The sequence below is a fragment of the Heteronotia binoei genome, chromosome 8 (assembly GCF_032191835.1).
Source record: "Heteronotia binoei isolate CCM8104 ecotype False Entrance Well chromosome 8, APGP_CSIRO_Hbin_v1, whole genome shotgun sequence".
Classification (NCBI taxonomy): Eukaryota; Metazoa; Chordata; class Lepidosauria; order Squamata; family Gekkonidae; genus Heteronotia; species Heteronotia binoei.
Genome location: NC_083230.1, coordinates 63,400,149 through 63,419,018, shown reverse-complemented (window position 1 = coordinate 63,419,018; position 18,870 = coordinate 63,400,149). Strand labels below are relative to the sequence as shown.

At 38.0% G+C, this 18,870-nt stretch overlaps 1 protein-coding gene across 1 annotated transcript in view; it reads right to left on the bottom strand.

Annotated features, from left to right (window-relative positions):
* Positions 1-18,870, bottom strand: part of LRRIQ1 (leucine rich repeats and IQ motif containing 1) — a 200,674-nt gene that overhangs the window by 10,130 nt on the left and 171,674 nt on the right. The window contains exons 24-26 of the mRNA XM_060245148.1: positions 15,765-15,885; positions 12,977-13,037; positions 8,525-8,645 (exon numbers count right to left, since the gene is read on the bottom strand). Coding sequence (XP_060101131.1) covers positions 8,525-8,645; positions 12,977-13,037; positions 15,765-15,885 — 303 coding nt within the window. The remainder of the gene's footprint in view (positions 1-8,524; positions 8,646-12,976; positions 13,038-15,764; positions 15,886-18,870) is intronic.

The following is an 18,870-nucleotide window of genomic DNA, read 5'->3' as shown; positions in this document are numbered from 1 at the left end:
ACAACAGAAAGAAATCCCGCTAGGCTGCAGCCATTACTGCATATGAGGCTTTAATAAATGTGTGTAAGCAACAGTATTATTCACTTTTAAAACATGATTTTGCTTTAATTTTGGAAAATTGGAAAACAATCAAAATGATTTATTAAACATGAGGCACTATTTTTATGTGGCTTTTTGTCAACACTCTGAAAAAAAACTTATCCTATTTGTATCATAGGGTATTATTTATATCCCAGGCTAAGGAAACAGAACAAAAAACAGCTTTAGCTATGCTGAGTTTATTTTACACCACAGGAGGAACCACATTCTTTATGCCCTGAAGGTTTTTAAGAGTAAGATGGTACCACAGCTTCTATATGATATACAGGTTGCCATCTATAAGAATTACTCTAAATTAGAGGCAATTCAATCAAAATTCCTCAGATCCTGTTTAGGTGTACCAAGATGCGTCCCTAACATTCTCCTAAGGTTAGAGGCAGGACAAGTCTCATTGAAAACTCGAGCCTGGTCGTATACTGCGTGTATGTGGTTTATGCTAAATTCCACCTCCCACCTCCCTCCACACACACCCTTTAATTCTTTTAGACAATTTTTGATCAGACTGGGTTTTAACAACCGAATATTGGGCTTTTCTAACACAGCTCTTCTACAACATAGTTATAAAGGAGCTAAAGAAATAATCAAACAAAGATTATGGGATAACACTTTACAAGCAGACAGGCCTTTTTTCTGGGGGAACACAGTGGAATGGAGTTCTGGAACCTCTTTCTGGGAACAAAATTCTCAAAAAATGCTTAAAAGTTCATGAAGGCACCTGTGTGTTTCTCCATTTATCTCTTAATAATTTCAGCACCTCTTTTTCCAGAAAAAAGCCCTGCAAATAGACCATTCTAGAGTCTTATACCCCTCGGTAGTGGGAAGTAGATTACAAAATTTTATGACCCCTAATTATTTCTTCTCATTTAAATTTCTGAAGTACCAACAAACTTTCAGCATGGCTTCACTTAATGTCCTCCCCTCTGCTCAAACTCCATATTGCCCACACCAATCAGGTTTGATAGAGACAACTGAGCATGTTTTCCTATATTGTCACTTCTTTCAAAAGAGTCAGGAAAAATATATTGCCCCAACTTTATTCTGCTCTTCTCCTAGCAGATTGGTGTAAAGAAACTACTGCCAAGGTGGCAAGATTTTGTGCTTGGGCTATTCTAATTAGGCAGAGAAAAACATCCAACTTAACCTAACTTAATTCTAAAACACTTTGTAAATTTTGAAAGTCTGTTTATTTAATACTTGCCTGTTTTAACTATATATGTCTGGATGTAACCAATGTATGTTTGTCTTAATTATGATCTTGGATCATTAAATAAATGAACTGAACTGACCTGATCTATATCCCAAGCATATTCTAATATACCTTCAGTTTAAAAAGTCCCACAAGTAAAAAAAGAAAAAAAAAGGCTTTATGGTGACAGAAGACACTTCATTTTACAGCATCCAAACACCTGAAAATACAAACAATGGAAAACAACTGCAATAAGAAAAATAAGAAAAATGACACATCTTACTTGTGAGTCTGAACTATTATTTTTTTTTTTACTCCAAGAACTTTTCTCTTTGTGGTGATGTAGTTCTCTATATTATTAGGAGTCATCAATTATCAGAATAGGCTGTATCTCTTTAGAAAAATTAAAATACTTCATTGGTGCCATGTTTTTTTTTGGGGGGGGGGGGAGACTTACAAAGAATTTTTTTTACCCCCAAAACATTTAATGTGCTCAAGTAAAAAAGCAAAATCAATGGTTTCCATGGGTTGTTCTGCATGTTTTCTGGGCACGGAACGAAAACCGTAGGTTATAGCAGTTGTACTATGGGGATTATATTAATGTGTAAGAAGTATCCAAAGATTTAAAAAGTTATAGATTCAGTTCCTTCTGCATTCTGGCCAAAAAAGTGAGAAAAGAAAAGAGGGAAAAAAGTAACTTCACAAGAATTTACTCCAGACTAGTTACATTTGAACTGCATCTGTAATAAAAGCATTTAGCTGATTAAATCTGATGTAAGAATCTTCAGTATGTCGTCATCATCATCATCATCATCATCATCATTTTATTTGTATCCCGCCTTCCCCGCCGAAGCAGGCTCAGGGCGGCTAACAACATTAAATCAATACATTAAATTATACAACGATACAGCAAAGAAATATGTGATTAACCGTCATACTTAGTCATGTTAGTAACATTGTTGAAACTTTTTGTTGGTTTAGGGGGCATTTCAGAGGTGATATCAGTATTTTACTTGTGAGTCTGAACTATTTTTTTTTTTAACTCCAAGAACATTTATCTTTGTGGTGATGTAGTTGCTCTCTATATTATCAGGAGTCATCAGTTATCAGAATAGGCTGTATCTCTTCAGAAAAATTAAAATACTTTGTTGGGGCAGTGTTTTCTGGGGGGGGGGTACATTTGAACTGTGAAATGGTTCCCATTAGATGTGTTATGTATGAGGACCAATGTGAAATATAGCCAGTGAAGAATGGCCTACAGTTTCCTTTTCCCTCTTGTCCAATATACCTTGGACCACAACATTGGTGAAGTCATAAAGAATCCTTTTGGATCTATAAAAAGCTCAACTGAAGCTTAACCTCCACTCACTTAAGTGGGCTTTGTGGCAGAGTACTGGAGCTCCTGGTAGATTCTACCTTCAATCTTCTCACTGTTAGTTTTTTTCAAAGAGAAAACCAACCCTCCCCCCCTTCTGCTGCAGTGTGTCTGTTAGGAGGACAGATAAAGGAAGCAGAAAAGAGCCCATTTTGGTAGGAGGGCTGATTAATTATTGATTTAATTAATTATTGATTATTGACTGATTTTAATGTGAATTTTAATGTGAATTTAATGTTTTTATTATTGTATTGTTTACTTGAAATGCTGTTAGCTGCCCTGAGCCTGCTTCGGCGGGGGAGGGCGGGATATAAATAAAATTTTACATTACATTATCCTCTAAAATTCTACTGAAATCCCATGCCTTAGAATATATAGGAATAATGCCATGTGAAATTAACAACACATGCCCCACATAAAACCTGCTTTTAATAAAACGATAGAGAAATACAGAATAGTTTGCTTCACTTCAGTCTAATTCCACCTTCTTTACATTATGTATGTAACTAACTAGAGTCTTAAAACACCAAGAAAAATATAAATTCAGTAGTGAAAGTTGTATCTCTAGTATTCAGGCTATTTTGGCCCCATTACAGAAATATCATATAAGGTAAGCCAAATATAGCTTTTTGCAGGTATATGTACACTTGGACATTTCTTATATGACAAGCAATCAGTGACCTTTTTGGGCATCCATCATGAAAAGCGGGCTACTAGAGCTTGGGTGTGCCTCACACAATCATGCTTCTAATACACTAAGAGTGACATCACCACTTCAGCTTCACAGTAGTAGCCTCAAAATACAGACTGCTCTATAGCTCCATATGCTATTTCCATAACTGTACTTGAGTAAATTTCTACTACAAAAGAGTCTACTATCTGAGATTTGTGTTGATGTAGGTCTTTACCACATTCCTAGCACCATCCTATTGCTACAGTGGAAACTTTGGAAAACACGAGGTGGGTGTATTTATTTATTTATTTATTTGGGATTTATATCCCGCCCTTCCCACAAGTGGCTCAGGGCGGCTTCCAGTGATAGATCCAACAAAATTACAATATTTAAACATATAAAGGGATCAGCATTTAAACAGATAAAAACAGATAAAACCATGATTATCAATAAATATTAATAAATATAAATATAAATATTTCAACTGTATATAAAAGAAATCCGGCAAGTTACATTAAAATTCTCAAGCTAGGTATAGGCTAGCCGGAAGAGGGTCGTCTTACAGGCCCTGCGGAACTGAACAAGGTCCCGCAGGGCCCTCACCTCTTCTGGCAGCTGATTCCACCATGTAGGGGCCATAACAGAGAAAGCCCTTTCTCTGGTGGATTTCAAACGGGCTTCCTTCGGCCCAGGGATAGTAAGGAGATTTTGTGTTCCCGACCTCAGTACTCTCTGGGGAACGTGCGGGGAAAGACGGTCCTTCAGGTAGACAGGTCCCAAGCCATATAGGGCTTTAAAGGTGATAACCAGCACCTTGTACCGGACTCGGTATATTACTGGAAGCCAGTGCAGGGTCCGAAGACCCGGCTGAATGTGTTCCCACTTTGGGAGACCCAATAACAGCCGGGCCGCGGCATTCTGCACCAGCTGCAATTTCCGAGTTCGGGACAAGGGCAGCCCCATGTAGAGGGCATTACAGTAGTCTAACCTCGAGGTGACCGTGGCATGGATCACTGTTGCTAGGTCGTCGCGCTCCAAAAAGGGGGCCAACTGCCTTGCCCGCCTAAGATGAAAAAACGCGGACTTGGCAGCGGCTGCTATCTGAGCCTCCATCTTTAAGGAAGGCTCCAACAGCACCCCCAAGCTCCTGACCCTGTCCGCCGCTATCAGCGGCGCACCGTCAAAGGCTGGTAGGGGGATTCCCCTTTCCGGACCGCGGCGACCCAAGCAAAGGACCTCTGTCTTCGCAGGGTTAAGCTTCAGCCCGCTCAGTCTGAGCCATTCAGCCACGGCATATAGTGCCCGTTCTAGATTTTCCGGGACGCAGGTCGGCTGGCCGTCCATCAGTAGATAGAGCTGGGTGTCATCAGCATACTGATGACACCCTAGCCCGTACCTTCGGGCAATCTGGGCAAGAGGTCGCATATAGATGTTAAATAACATCGGGGAGAGAACCGCCCCTTGGGGCACACCACAGTCAAGTGTGCACCTCCGGGACAGCTCCCCCCCGACTGCGACCCTTTGTCCCCGACCTTCAAGGAAAGAGGAAAGCCACTGTAAAGCCAACCCCTGAATCCCTGCGTCGGCGAGGCGACCCTTCAGTAGCCGATGGTCGACCGTGTCGAACGCAGCCGACAGGTCTAACAGCATCAGCACCGCCGAGCCGCCCCGATCCAGATGCCGTTGAAGGTCATCCACTAGGGCGACCAGCACCGTCTCCGTCCCATGTCCCGGGCGAAAGCCGGACTGAAATGGGTCAAGGATGGAAGCATCCTCCAGGAAAGTCTGCAGCTGCATCGCCACTGCCCTCTCAATAAGTTTGCCCAAAAAGGGCAAATTTGAGACCGGCCGATAGTGTGCCAATTGGGCCGGGTCTAACGATGGTTTCTTTAAGAGGGGACGGACCACAGCCTCTTTGAGCGGCGTTGGAAAGTGCCCTTCCCTCAGGGATCTATTTATGATATCCCGTATAGGATATCTAAGGTCACCCTGGCAAGATTTAATAAGCCAGGAAGGGCATGGGTCCAATTTACAGGTAGTTGGGCGAGCAGCTAAGAGGATCCTGTCAACTTCCTCCAGGCTGAGGAGCGTGTAGCGTGGCTTTCCCATGTCCCCAGGCTGCTTGACTGATTTATACACTGTTTCTGGAACTAGCTGGAAATATCTGCCATGCCTTCTTAAAATATACATTCACCATTACACCTAACTTCCAGGATTTGGATTGATGACCAGTACATCAGTTTCAGGATCCATGTAAAATGCATGATTGTTAATACAATGGAATTTATTTTCAGCTTTTCTGAGTTCATACTGGAACATACCACTGAGTGTCATGGGAAAAGGTTTGTGAGTCATTCAGGTGATTGTTGGTTATATGTTGCCGGCTACTAAAAGATCCAACAATATTCTGAGGCAGAGTTTAAGATGCTCATATGTGTAAAACAATCACCAAGTTCAAAGTGCAGAAAGCACATCCTTAATATAGAGATGTGATTATGTTTCCAAGAAGACGGTTCTCTTTACTTTAGATCAACTTTTTCACTAATAATTTGTTCTTGTCTATGTTAACAGATGTCAGAGGTGACGTATGTTCATTTTTTTAAAGCAAAGGAAATACTTTAAATCAGCGGTGTCAAACTCATTTGTTATGAGGGCCAGATCTAACATAAATGAGACCCTGTTGGGCCGGGCCATGTGTGTACATATTTAATATTAGGTAGCAGAGATATAAACTTTATAAAGGACACAAACACAATTAATTTAAAAAAAAACCCTTAAAACATTAGCACTTGTTGGTTTTAAAGGTGTATCTCTCCCTTGGGATCCAGGGAACTGGGCAAAAGAAGGTCTAGTTCTTTGCTTCCTTCCCCAGGGGACTGGTGGGGGAGCAGCCTCAGCCAATAGAAGGAAGAGAAGCTTGGCTAAGTAGCTCTGCTGTGTGATTGAGAGAGCCTGGCAAAGCAAACTATTCCTCTTCCCTTCCTCCCCAAGGGAGAAGCCTCAGCTAATGGAGAAAATAGGTTTTGCTCTGTAGCTCCTGTGCAATTGGAGCAAGCCTTGCAAAGCAAGCTGTGATGCAGAAGGAAGCAAGAGAGAGGGAGAAGGAAGCAGATGATAGTCAGTTGCTTGGGGGCCTGATAGGAGCCCTCCAGGGGCCCGATTTGGCCCCCAGGCCTCATGTTTCACACCTCTGCTTTAAATCTTTAAAAAGAGAGAAGAAACCAGTGGATTGATATGTTAAAATGTCAAGAATTTTCACTGGTATAACTAGTATGGTGTGATTTGGTTTATAATCTATACCCAAACCATTTTCATACTGTTTTATTGAACAGTAAATTCAGCATAGAGATCAAACCCCCTCCCAATGTTTTAATGAAAATGACCAAAACAAATCAGTAGCAGCAATGTGTTTATATCAATTGTAAATTATGTTAATTGAGCACAACAGGTTTAGAGAAACATAAATGTTACATTTTTTGTTTCTTAGAACCAGACAGGAATAATTCATTTCAACAATTTTTGTACATTTTAATTACATGATTAAAAGTCAGTAACAGGGTTGTGAATGAAAGATGCCAAGTTTACAACTTGGGGTTCCTTTGCTATATTCTACAATTATAGTGAAATCAGAGATCTATGAACATTTACTGGGAAAATAGTGTAAGACATGGCTCTATGGAGCAACATATTTTCATCTCACTTCCTGATCTTTTAGCACTGAAATGGTGATTGCCCTTCAAAGTCTAAGAAAATGTGCATGTGGAGAATGTGGGCTGAGATTGCTGGATAAGTTTTGTTTTCCCTTAAGATTGGAACTCAGAAGATTGCTGCATATAATTTTTAGCTAAATACTGAGATTTTCCATATTCTGAATACAATGAATGATATCTGCAACCAGATTTATTTATCAATACAATTATTTATTTTACATCAGTAAGGCAAAGATGATAGTGATGTAATAATCTATATTTTCATATGAATGTGTTTTGGAAGATAAATGTCTTCTAGCCATTTCAGAATATCATCAATAGTCTGGATTCAGAAAAACATAGGAAGTTTTGGACTTACGTCTGCTGGACAGAATCTCCCCCTGCCAGCCACATACTTGTTTAAAACATTAATGTTTGTGAATCACATATACAGAAAAGTTTCATTAAGAATATACAAACAGAGAGAAAAAATTAGATTGAAATAACGTATGAACCCAATTGATACTAAAAGAAATATTAACATAGTAACATAACCAAATTGTCCTAATACCTAGTAATAAGTATTGTTTGAAACAGTATGAAATCTCTTAATTTCTTAGTTTTGGAATGTTAGGATAACTGTAACGTGTTTTCTATTTTGAAAATGTCTTTTTCAAAGTACCATTTAATACTGATCTTCTGTTCGACAGCTCACTGGTTTCAGCATTTATATCATGTCTAGATATCATTTCAGCATGAAGATAGCTTAACATCAAGAACTGTGTTGCTACTTGAAACAGAGTTGGGTATTCCCTAGCTCTTGATTCATGTGCTGGCACCTTACTATTAATCAAGACTAACTACAATATATGGCTTAGCAAGAGACTCAGTTCACATTTGCTTTTAGCTACATTAACTCCCACTTTCCATCTAAAAAATGTTCAGGCTATTCCTTATTTTTTTTTTAAATTAAAAACAGAATACTCACATCAAACCAATCACTGTATACCAAATGCAAAAATCTTATTTCTTTTGGTGAAACCTACCAATGAGTCTCTATACATCTGGAATGGCATCTAAGAGCTAGACAAATCTCCTAAAGCTTCAAAAGATCTGTCAGGACCTACAGAGATGAGCAATTACATTACAACTTAGGCATCATTGAGTATTATCATTTTTTATTTGATTGAATATATAGTGCAATACATAGCAAATAACAAAATTGCAAATTTAAAAAAAGTTAAATGTTTTGGTTTCCTTTCTTATATATATATGCATGAATGCACACAAATGTATTTACTTACTTTTTAATACCTTTGCATTACATATCTGTACTGTCACACCTTTTTATACCCACATTAAAAAAAAAAAACAGGTAAGGACTGAGTCAAAAGCCCAGGCTCAACTTTCACTGTCTTTATAAGAATGCACTCTGATGCTGAACCCCATTCAGGTGATTTGTGCTTTACCTGACTGATTATTAAAAGGAAAGAGCAACTTACTTGGAGATTCCGTTGAGTGTCTGTGTGGCTGATTATTTTTTTCTCTGTTCAGAGTCAAAGTACTACCACTGGTCACGGAAACAAGCTCTAAATCCGTGTCTTCTCTCCTTACAGGGCTTGTCTGGAAGCAGAGGGAGAGTATGTACACAATCAAGAAACAAAATATGACATTTTCTGAATGCAGCTCACATTACTCTCAAATAAACAAGCTGGCTCTGTCAAACAATCTTCTTCAGAATGATACCACAATCCTTTATTGCTGCCCAGCCTGAACAAATGCACTATGTCAAAGCACTTTTGTAAATAGGAGGCGATCTTAAAATTGTGGTTTGTGATCAGCATCAGTGCAGCAACAAAAGACAACATTTTAGTACAGTAATTTTGAAGAAAATAAATCTTGCAGACAACTGATGAAACCTTAAACAGCTTAACATCATTTACTGGGCAGTCTATAATTTAAGTCAGATTTGAATGTCAGAAATGTTATATTTGATTATTTTTGCAATATTTGTGTTTAATCCAGAGTAAGTATCACTTCTATCAGTCAAACATCCAGTAAGTAATTTCATTTTACCTCCTTGCTACCTAACCAAGCTTCCATAAGAGCTTTTATGTATAGTTTGCACAAGCTGATTATATTGAAATATAACATATTGGTAGGTAAAAAGAAGAGAAAAATGTTCTTTCATGTCAATAATATCAAAATGGAGGGCAAGTACTGAAATAAATTCAGCAGCTCCAATAAATGCACATTTTTAAAACACATACCTTATACTTCTTGCTAATATGTGTGCATTTCAAAAAGCTCTCACATTTACTTCTAATTAACAGCATCATCATCATCATTTTATTTGTATCCCGCCCTCCCTGCCGAAGCAGGCTCAGGGTGGCTAACAACATTAAATCAATACATTAAATTATACAATGATATTCAAAACAATAACTAATTTAACAATTTAATTAGAATTCTAAAATTAATAAATTAATAGCATCACTTCTGTTTAAACAGCTGTTAAAACTGAAATATGTATGTTAGTATTAGCTTCTTATTAAATGTACTCAGAATATCTTACTTGTGAACTTATTACTTAATTAATGTAAAAGTCATACATAAATGGGTAATTTATATTGCTAAAATTTATAGCGGATTAAAGCATTATTACCACTCACTAATTTCCACAGATCAAAAAACATTGTTAAGGTCTTACTGCTTTCACTGATTTTCTTAAGTTTTAAATTGCACCTTACATGATGGGTGTGATTTTAGATCTACACAAAAGAGGACAACACAATCAGATGATGTTTGTCCATTTTTATGAACTTCATCCATTTTTATCAGCTTCAGTTGCTACACAGGTTATGCTCTTTTATAGAAGAGAAGGATTTATACTTTCATAAGGTAGAGGATCATAAGGTAGAGGATCAATTACAAATAAGTTCAACATGAGGTTGCTTGTGAAGACAACCTGGAAGGTTCAACCAGTACAGAACACTGCAACCTGCTTGCTTTTTTTGGATGTGGGAATCATATTCAACTTGTTTAGCAACAGTTGTTCTGGCTTCCATTAGTTTCTGAATCTAATTCTAAATGTTGGTCTTTACCCTAAATCCTTCATTACTTGGGCAGTGCCTCAACGCATATAAGCTTAACCTGGCCTAAGTTCTGTAGGGCAGATCTTGTGCCCAAAAACACATGTGGGAAGAAGTAGAGCTTTAACTACAATTAGTCTAAGGCTGTGAAATGACATTCCTGATGAGGCTCTGAGCTGCTTTCGTACTGCAATTTTCCAACCTCCCTTTTCCCAGAAGGCCTGAAAAAAACAACAACAGACATCTTTTGATAGGCATCATGATGCAAAATACTTTTCCTTAGAAACTATCCATGCACTCTGACTGTGTGGGCGCAGGGTTTTGATCTCTTTATGAATCTGCAAGATCAAGTCATGTTTCTAACTACAGGTTTGCATATGCAGCCCTGATGTGTGGGGTTCTGGTGCCCAAGGCAGAACCCCAATGCACGCCCATCCCCTGGAAGAAAACTTATAATGCTTGCAGCATGATGACATCACCCAGAGGTGACGTCATTGTGCTGGGCACTCAGCACATTCCCTGCCCAGTGCTCTCTGAGTTCAGGGGATGCTGGGCAGGGGAAGCCCCGTTCTTTCTCAGCTCTGAGGGATCGAGGGAGCTCCTCCGACCCCTTAGAGCCAAGAAAAAATGAGTCAGAGGCTCAGGGATGGTACGAGCGGGGAGGGGGCGCCCACCCCCTGCCCCTGCTAGGACCTGCACCCTAGGTAGTAGCCTAGTTCACTTACTCCCACGCACTGGCCCTGTGCATATGTACTGTTTAAAAACAGACATTTTAAATGTCTTTTTAATTGTTCTGCACCCTGAAAGCCCTAATTGGATGAAAAGATGGGATACAAATATTTTAAATTAAAAAAAATTAAAAAGTCAGTAGCCATGCACTCTAGGGTTAGAATTCATTACTCTTATCATATTTGGTGAAAATCAGATCTTAACATTGTAATTTGATAGGCCACTGAAGGCTTAGAATGGTGTTAGTCTGTGCAGGATTGCAGTACATGTCTCCTAATATCTTGAATTTTCATTCAAAGTATCAGCGTACAAGGGAAGATTATATTTATTAAGGTCAAGGCAACTCTTATTACTTCCTGGATAAAAATTCCTCTCTCCCCACAAGATGCAGCTAGTCCCCTTAAGAAAAGAAGACTAGTAACCTATCTTTGCCTTCTGGAGCTAATGGCAGCCCAAGAGGAAATGTACATCTGGAAAATGGCACCAAGGGGACATGGTTCAATTCCTGCCTCTCATTACTTGCTAGCACCACCACCCTGACAGTGTGGATCATAAATACTAGTAATTATTTCATTTTTAGTCCCCATAAATAATCAAATTTATGTCCTGCTTTCTCGCCTTGAATGGGAATTGAGGTGGCTTAACAACATAACATATTTTCATGTTATTAACCATTCAGTCATGTTTGACTCTCGGCAATTCTATGGGCCAGCTCTCTCCACGTTTTCTGATCTTGTACTGTTTCTTTGAGTTGTTCCATACTCAGGCTGGTGTCAACTTTTATGGTGTCTAGCCACCATGTTCTTTGGCAGCCTGGTTTCCTTTTGCCACTAACCAATCCAAGCGTAATAGCTTTTTCTAACGTAAATCTGAAAGTTGTAAATTAAAGGGTATGATTTATTTGCTTAATATCAAAGCTTAATTCCAGGCTGCTGGATGAATTGCAAAACATAAGTCCATCACTTCATAGTGAATAATTTCATCAGTGGCTACTAGCCCGGGTGAAGAAAGAGAGCCTCCACATTCAGAGGCAGTAAATCTCTGAATGCCAGTCCCAGACAGAACCCCAGTCCCAGTCAAGGCCTTGGCCCTCCAGGGTGCTAGACCAGATTGACCACTGATCTGATCTACCATGTCTCCTATGTTCTTAGTACCGCCTTCTCCATCTCACTTTCACCCTCTTACTTTTAACCCTTCCCCAAGTTTTTATGACTGCTGTTCATCTTGACTGACTGTATGTTTCCCTGTTAGCAATCCCCTTAAAATGCTTCAAATTGAGACCTCAGATTTATTTATTAAAGTATTAATACCCTGCCTTTCCCCATGGCTCAAGGCAGCTCACAAATCCAAATTTAAAGCATACAAAATGCATGAAAATGCCAAATACAGTAAAATCACCCAAATCCCTGCAGTTTACACTTTATTAAAAGTTCTGGCAAATAAAAATGCCTTGCAGTGCCTCTTAAATGCTTCTAGAGATTATATGCCCACCACGTCTTCAAGGAACTTGTTCTGTAGGGATGGGAACCATGACAGAAAAACCATGGTCTCTGGCAGGGCTTTTTTTAAAGCAGAAACGCACAGGAATGCAGTTCTGGCTGGCTTAATATGCAAATGAGCTCCTGCTGGGCTTTTTCTACAAAAAAGCTCTGGTCTCTGGTCAATAACTGGGCATAAGCATGGTCTCTGGTCTTTCTTAAACAAGGGGACTTCCTCCTAGAAGTGGGAAATTATGCATATACAGTAGCACATATTTATTTATTTATTTCTCAGATTTCTCACATAGTGTTTTATTTGATAATTGCTGCATATTGCTTTAATTTGCTGGTAATTTTATGACTGCTATTGTCTGTTGTTGTTGTTGGGGCAGTTTTATTGTGCTCTTAATTTCTTAACTTCATTTTTATTGTATTATTGTTAATTGCTTTGAACACCTCCAGAGAACCAGCCTGCCATTTTTCTAGATAAATAAAAAACACTCCAACTCACAGAACTAATTTCAGTCATATATAAATTATACATGTTATGTGCATAAAGATTTGTTTATAAGCCAGTTACAACAAACAAAAATCCAAACAGAACTGATTGATCATTTATTTTGGATTTTTTTTTATTATGAGAGAAATATCTTACCACAAATTGAACTCTTCCTCCCTTGAGAACATCAGGGTCTATCTCAGGCAAGAAATGCTTGCTATGCATTGGACAGAAAATAGCGAATACATTAATAACATATTAAAATACATATTCAAAACCACAGAATGACAAAACTATTTCAGTCATCCTAAAGGCTTGATTCTACCCAGTGACAATCTGACTTTTTCCCTTAAAAGCAAGTCTCCAAATGACATCAGAAGTAGCTTTTCTATTTTTTTTTCTGTTTCAGCTGCAGGTAGCCACTCAGCATGGTGGATGTGCTGCTCAAGAACCAAAAGGCCAATGCCTCCTAATGCATCCAGAATGTGCTGCATGGTTCTTTGTATCCTGGCTCCACACTAGTCCTAAGCACACTGATACGAAAGTTGGGATGAATCAATGGAATTACTTCTGTGTAAGCATATTTACAACTGGGATGCAAGACACCTACTGCTTGGAAATGACTGGCTGTCAAATGTTTTAGCAAAATATCATTAAGAGCTTGGGCTCTTGTGTTCAGTAGGGTTTAAGGAATATTATTTTTAAGGAGCTGGCCAGAACAGATAAGGTAATCACATATTACCAAGAAGTTTAAGATAAAATTCTAAAAATACAAGTTCTTTAATAGCTGGCTATTTATCATATTTGCTAGAAATACTGAATAACTACAAATTACACATATAATTATCTGTCTTATTCAAGCAGTTTATTATCTAGAAATAATTTTGGTTTTTGTTAGATAAATCTATCAGCTGTTTGAACTTTATAATTTTGATTTCCCCCTCCCCTATCATCAATGTTTTATCATGAAGTTCAGGGAAAGCAAGATCAGGCATAATATCTAAATGTCTTATGCAGTGCTATTAACATTAATGTGCTGCTCACATTTACAGATGTAAAAACATATGAAAACAATTCCTGTTGCACAGAGGCCATCTTGTCTTACTTTTGGAAACTATACTGCTTCCTTTTAAAAACGTTTTAATGAAAATTAACCAACTAACAAAATTGAACATAGACTTTTTTAACCCCACTCCCCTGCTGTCTTCTTACTGATTTTACACACACATTTTCCAAAGGATATATGTGAACCATGAAAGGCCTTTGCTGAATTAAACTGCCATGCTGCAAATGACAGTTTCAAATGTTATACTAGTAACTGATTTTTCTGACTTCTATTTTTCCTGCTGTGGTTCTGTATATTTGAAAATATATTATTAAATCTTTTAATGATTTCTTTCAGGGACCCTTTGCAATGATGACTTTAGCCTTAAATAATGTATCATAATCTCATTCTAAACATATTTACTTGGAATAAACAATTTTATCACAACTAAACATCTTCAGTATATTAGCTCTTGCACTTGGTTCCACCTGAAATTGTTGTAATTGCCTAATTTAAACAAATTGTATTTGGGTTGTATTCACTATTCCAAGCCAAATGGATTTGGGGGTAGAAAATTGTCTCACAAAAACAAAGAAACCTGTTTTTTTGGGTGGCAGAAGTCAGAAAGCCACACAACTCCTATAACCGTATTCAGAAACGTAAACCTTGATACATATTTTCACTCAAGGTGGAGTTTTTTGTTCAAATCCCACTTTTTAAAATTTTTAATTACTAGTTTTGTGGAACATCTATAGCATCTTGTATTGCTATGGTGGGTGCTTTTGAATGTATATTTCTGCTTGTGTGTGCTAATTCCTTGATATGTCAGTGTTCTTCTGCAGGTTTGGTAACTTATGAACATCTTGGTGCAGTAGCTAAATTGTTGGACTAGGATCTGGAATACCCAGATCCAAATCTTCACTGTGCCATGAAGCAGGCAGGGTGATTGTGGACCAGTCTTGGACCAGTCACTATATATCAGCCTAACCTACGTCACGGGGCTGTTGTGAGAGCAAAATCTGGAGACCAACATGTGCTGCTCTGAACTACTTAGGAAAGGGCAAGATAGTAATGGTCCAAATAAGTAAATAAAATCAAAACATTACAATTGCCCATATGTCTTCCAACTCACTTTCCTGGCACAGGATGAAGAGAATTCTGAGAAAAAAACACATCCTTTTTATTTATTTGGGCTGAAAGAATATCACTTACTGGGATACCTGCAGAGGGCATCTGGCTCCTTCCACATGTGCTGACATATTCCTCCTTAAAAGAATTTTAAAAAACGTTGGGTTTCTAATGGAAATCTATTTGATTAGATGGTGAAGAAATCACCAGCTAAGCAAAGAGAGATTTACTCTTTCTAGAAGTCAAATGACATAATTTTCTCAGGCACGTTAATTTTCTTCTAATTTTTTTTAAAAACCTTTGCATGTTTTTGACCCTTGGATTCTTCTCTCAATATGATTCTCCTTCTTTGCTGCGTGTAGTCTTTCCTGTTTTAAATATAGAATCTGTCACAGCATATAAATGCAGTATTTAGTATGTCTGGTTAGCTATTGAAGTACAATAATTTCTTTAACATTCTTTAACTTGAAGAATATATGAATATATATATTTTTCCTATAGTGTTCATAAATGCAGCCATTTGGGCTTCTGACAGAAAAATAATGATGGATACTATGAAGAGATATTACATGCTGCCTGTCATAGCTATTCAACTAAGGTTTGTGACAGAATGATATGCAGAATTTATTAAATTAATTCTCAATGGGAGTGCCTTTGCAATGTGGCCCTTGGATAAAATGGCTTATTTGTTTTAGGAGAATTAAAATGGGCTTTGTGTTACATGATGTATTATTATGCTCCAGAAATCTAATTTAAAGGATATGAGCTCACCATTTTTCATTTTTGAGTTCAGGTCCTTCATAATCCCAAACTTGTGTATGAAGCCATTGGTATGTACGTTCTTTGTTCCTTTCTATCTTCTCTGCTAATTTATCTAAGTAGTCTTCCTTACCTGAGGATGAGAGGAATTTTGTGGTTTTATAGTTCCGTAAACACAGTTATCTGCAAGAGAGACCAAATCAACAACCTTGCAGCACAATTCTGTGTGTAAGGCATACTGAATTCAGGTTGGTACTAACAAGTAAAGGAAAATTGGGAAAATACCACTGACAATTGTTGTTCTCAAATACTTTCTTTCATCTCAAAAACTTGTGATTAAATTGATCTATTTGTATGAAAAATGGCAAAGAATGTCTCAATCCACTATCTCACTCAACATGTGTAGTGGTAAAGGATAGGCTACTTTACAATAGAATTATATACAAATGCATGTAAGTGTTTGTCCTCAATTTGCAAATGACTTATGGAGACCCCAAAAAAGGACTTTCAAAGCAAGTGAAGAACAGAGCTAATTTGTCATTGATTTCCTCTGCACAGTCTTCCTTGGTGGTCCCAAAACCAAGTACTAATCCTTTTCAGCTTCTAAAATCTGATAAGACAAGGCTATACCATACCATTCCATATCCTATAGTGTTCATAAATAGAGCCATTTGGGCTCCTGACAGAAAAATAATGATGGATACTATGAAGAGATATTACATGCTGCCTGTCATAGCTATTCACTAAGGTTTGTGACAGAATGATATGCAGAATTTATTACATTAATTCTCAATGGGAGTGTCTTTGAAACTTGGCAATTTGGCCCTTGGATAAAATGGCTTATTTGTTTTAGGACAATTAAAATGGGCTTTGTGTTACATGATGTATTATTATGCTCCAGAAATCTAATATAAAGGAAATGAGCTCACCATTTTTCATTTTTGGGTTCATTAGACTTAGCCAAACAGAACCCCCCCCCCACCTCTTTTGGGGACCAAATAAACTTTATGTTACTTCAGAGTTCCATGAATGGACCTTCAGAAGTGTTACTGTTAGGTGCACAGGTAGGTAGCAGATCTGGCAGGATGAACAAGCTAAGTCAAGCTAAGTCAAGCTAAGGATAAAGTTGCCAAAGCAAAGACACAGGAAACAGGTCTACACAGCATGCAGATGCACCATCAGCATTAGGCCAAAGTCAAGAATCCATAAGGCAATTCAGGGCAGACAAGGTAAAAAAAAAGAAGAAATGTCTTGACTGTTTTACACCCTTTTAGGAAAAAAGGCAGCCACAATATTTTTCATCCCAGCTGCTTTACCTTATGGAAAAAGATACTGGTATCCACATTGTACCAACCTTTTTGCCTACTGGGATGTAAAGCAGGGAAGGTATTTTTGACTAAGGAAACAACATAGGAAAAAGGAAAGGTTAATTTCTCCTGTTAATTTCTCCTGTTACAGCCCCAATCCATATCACCCATCATGGCTGTTTTTAGGGTCAAATAACATATTTAGAGTCAACAATAACATATTTCAAATCAAGGAATCCAACATCACATTAGACTGTAAACAAAGGCTGTTGATTTATTTATTAGATCTGCTTACTGCTTTTCAACATTTCAAACTGGGATACAACAACTAAATCAATCTTCACTAAAAATAAACAACCATAAAATCATTACACCAATGTGAAAAATTACAATAACTAAATAAAAAAAAAGTTGAATTCCATGTTCAGTAGAAGTGACAGCAAAACAAGCAGGATGCAAAATGCTTGGTCAGATTACAGAGATTAAGACAGCTGTATTAATTAAAAGGCCCAGAAAACAGGTAAGTGTTCAGTCCTGGCCTAGAGGAACACATGAAGAGATGAGACCAAATGAATCTTTAGTGAAAAATATTCCAGAGTACAGGGGAGGGGGCACTGGGGACAGGAACTATGGAGAAACCCCTGCTTTTAATTAGGACTTTCATCTTTCCAGCTGTTTTACTATCTGTTCTGAGGTCTGTTTTATGGATAGTTTTATGCAGCACATTTGATAGCTGAGCAGCCTCACTATACTAAAGAGAAAGTGCAAAAAAATGCTTGTGGAAGAGGTAAGAGGAGGGCCCCTCTCTTCCCCTTAGCATGGAAGAGAGAAAAGGCTAGACACTGTTATGGAGGTGTTTCTATACTTGCTTCTTTTTAGCAAATGATTGCATAAGGTTGTCTTCTTGTTCCTTCTCAAAAACAGGATTACTGTTAGTCATGAGTCTTTTTGCAGAGTAAACTTGCCTTCTTCCCCAAGTTTTCACTTAATCTGCCTCCAAATACGGTCAGCTCACCTCACTGGCTCTCTGTGTTCCACTCACTATTCATTCCTTCTCCAGCTGTGTTTTCACCTCTTGGGTATGTGATGTTCTTCTCTTCCTCAAGTGTCAGTGGACAACTCATACTCCACTTTGGTTTTCTCATGTTGAAGCCCATGGTCTATTTTGGTGTGCATTTGGGCCACAGCCAAAGCAGATAAGCTGTACATTGGCAGGGCAGTAGCTAAATTTGTGGTAATCTGGTAACTGTGCATGGCTTTCTGCAGAGAGGTTAAGAAATGGGGAATCAGGGATGATTTATGAGATCTGAAACAAAATTATAGTTAACTTGAATGCTTGCATGCAAAAGCATACATTGTAACACAGAAGAACCAGAATATGAGATATGTCACCAGAGTGCAAAACAGTGAGATGACCTCAAATGCTGACAATGTTACAGAAAAGCAAGAGAACATCTTAAACCAGTTGGTAGGATTCAACTTAAAATGAAGATATTCACAATGCAGTATTACATGCCCCAAAGAGGGTGGCTCATTGTCTTTTTGATCCAGATATCCTCTGTCTTCTGGCTGATTTTATGATATGTAAAAAAACAAACACCCCCTCCCATGATAAACTGCTATTTTTTTTAAAAAAAAACTGCTTGCACAGTTGCAAATTACTAAATCACATGGCGGTACCTGATTTTTAAATTCTGTCTCTATTCTAATCCTTTCCCCTGATTATGTGATACACAAAGTACCCTTCATGATTATTTGATATTCTTCACTTCAGCATGAAGGAGAACTTCAAATTATTCTTCAGTGGTTTC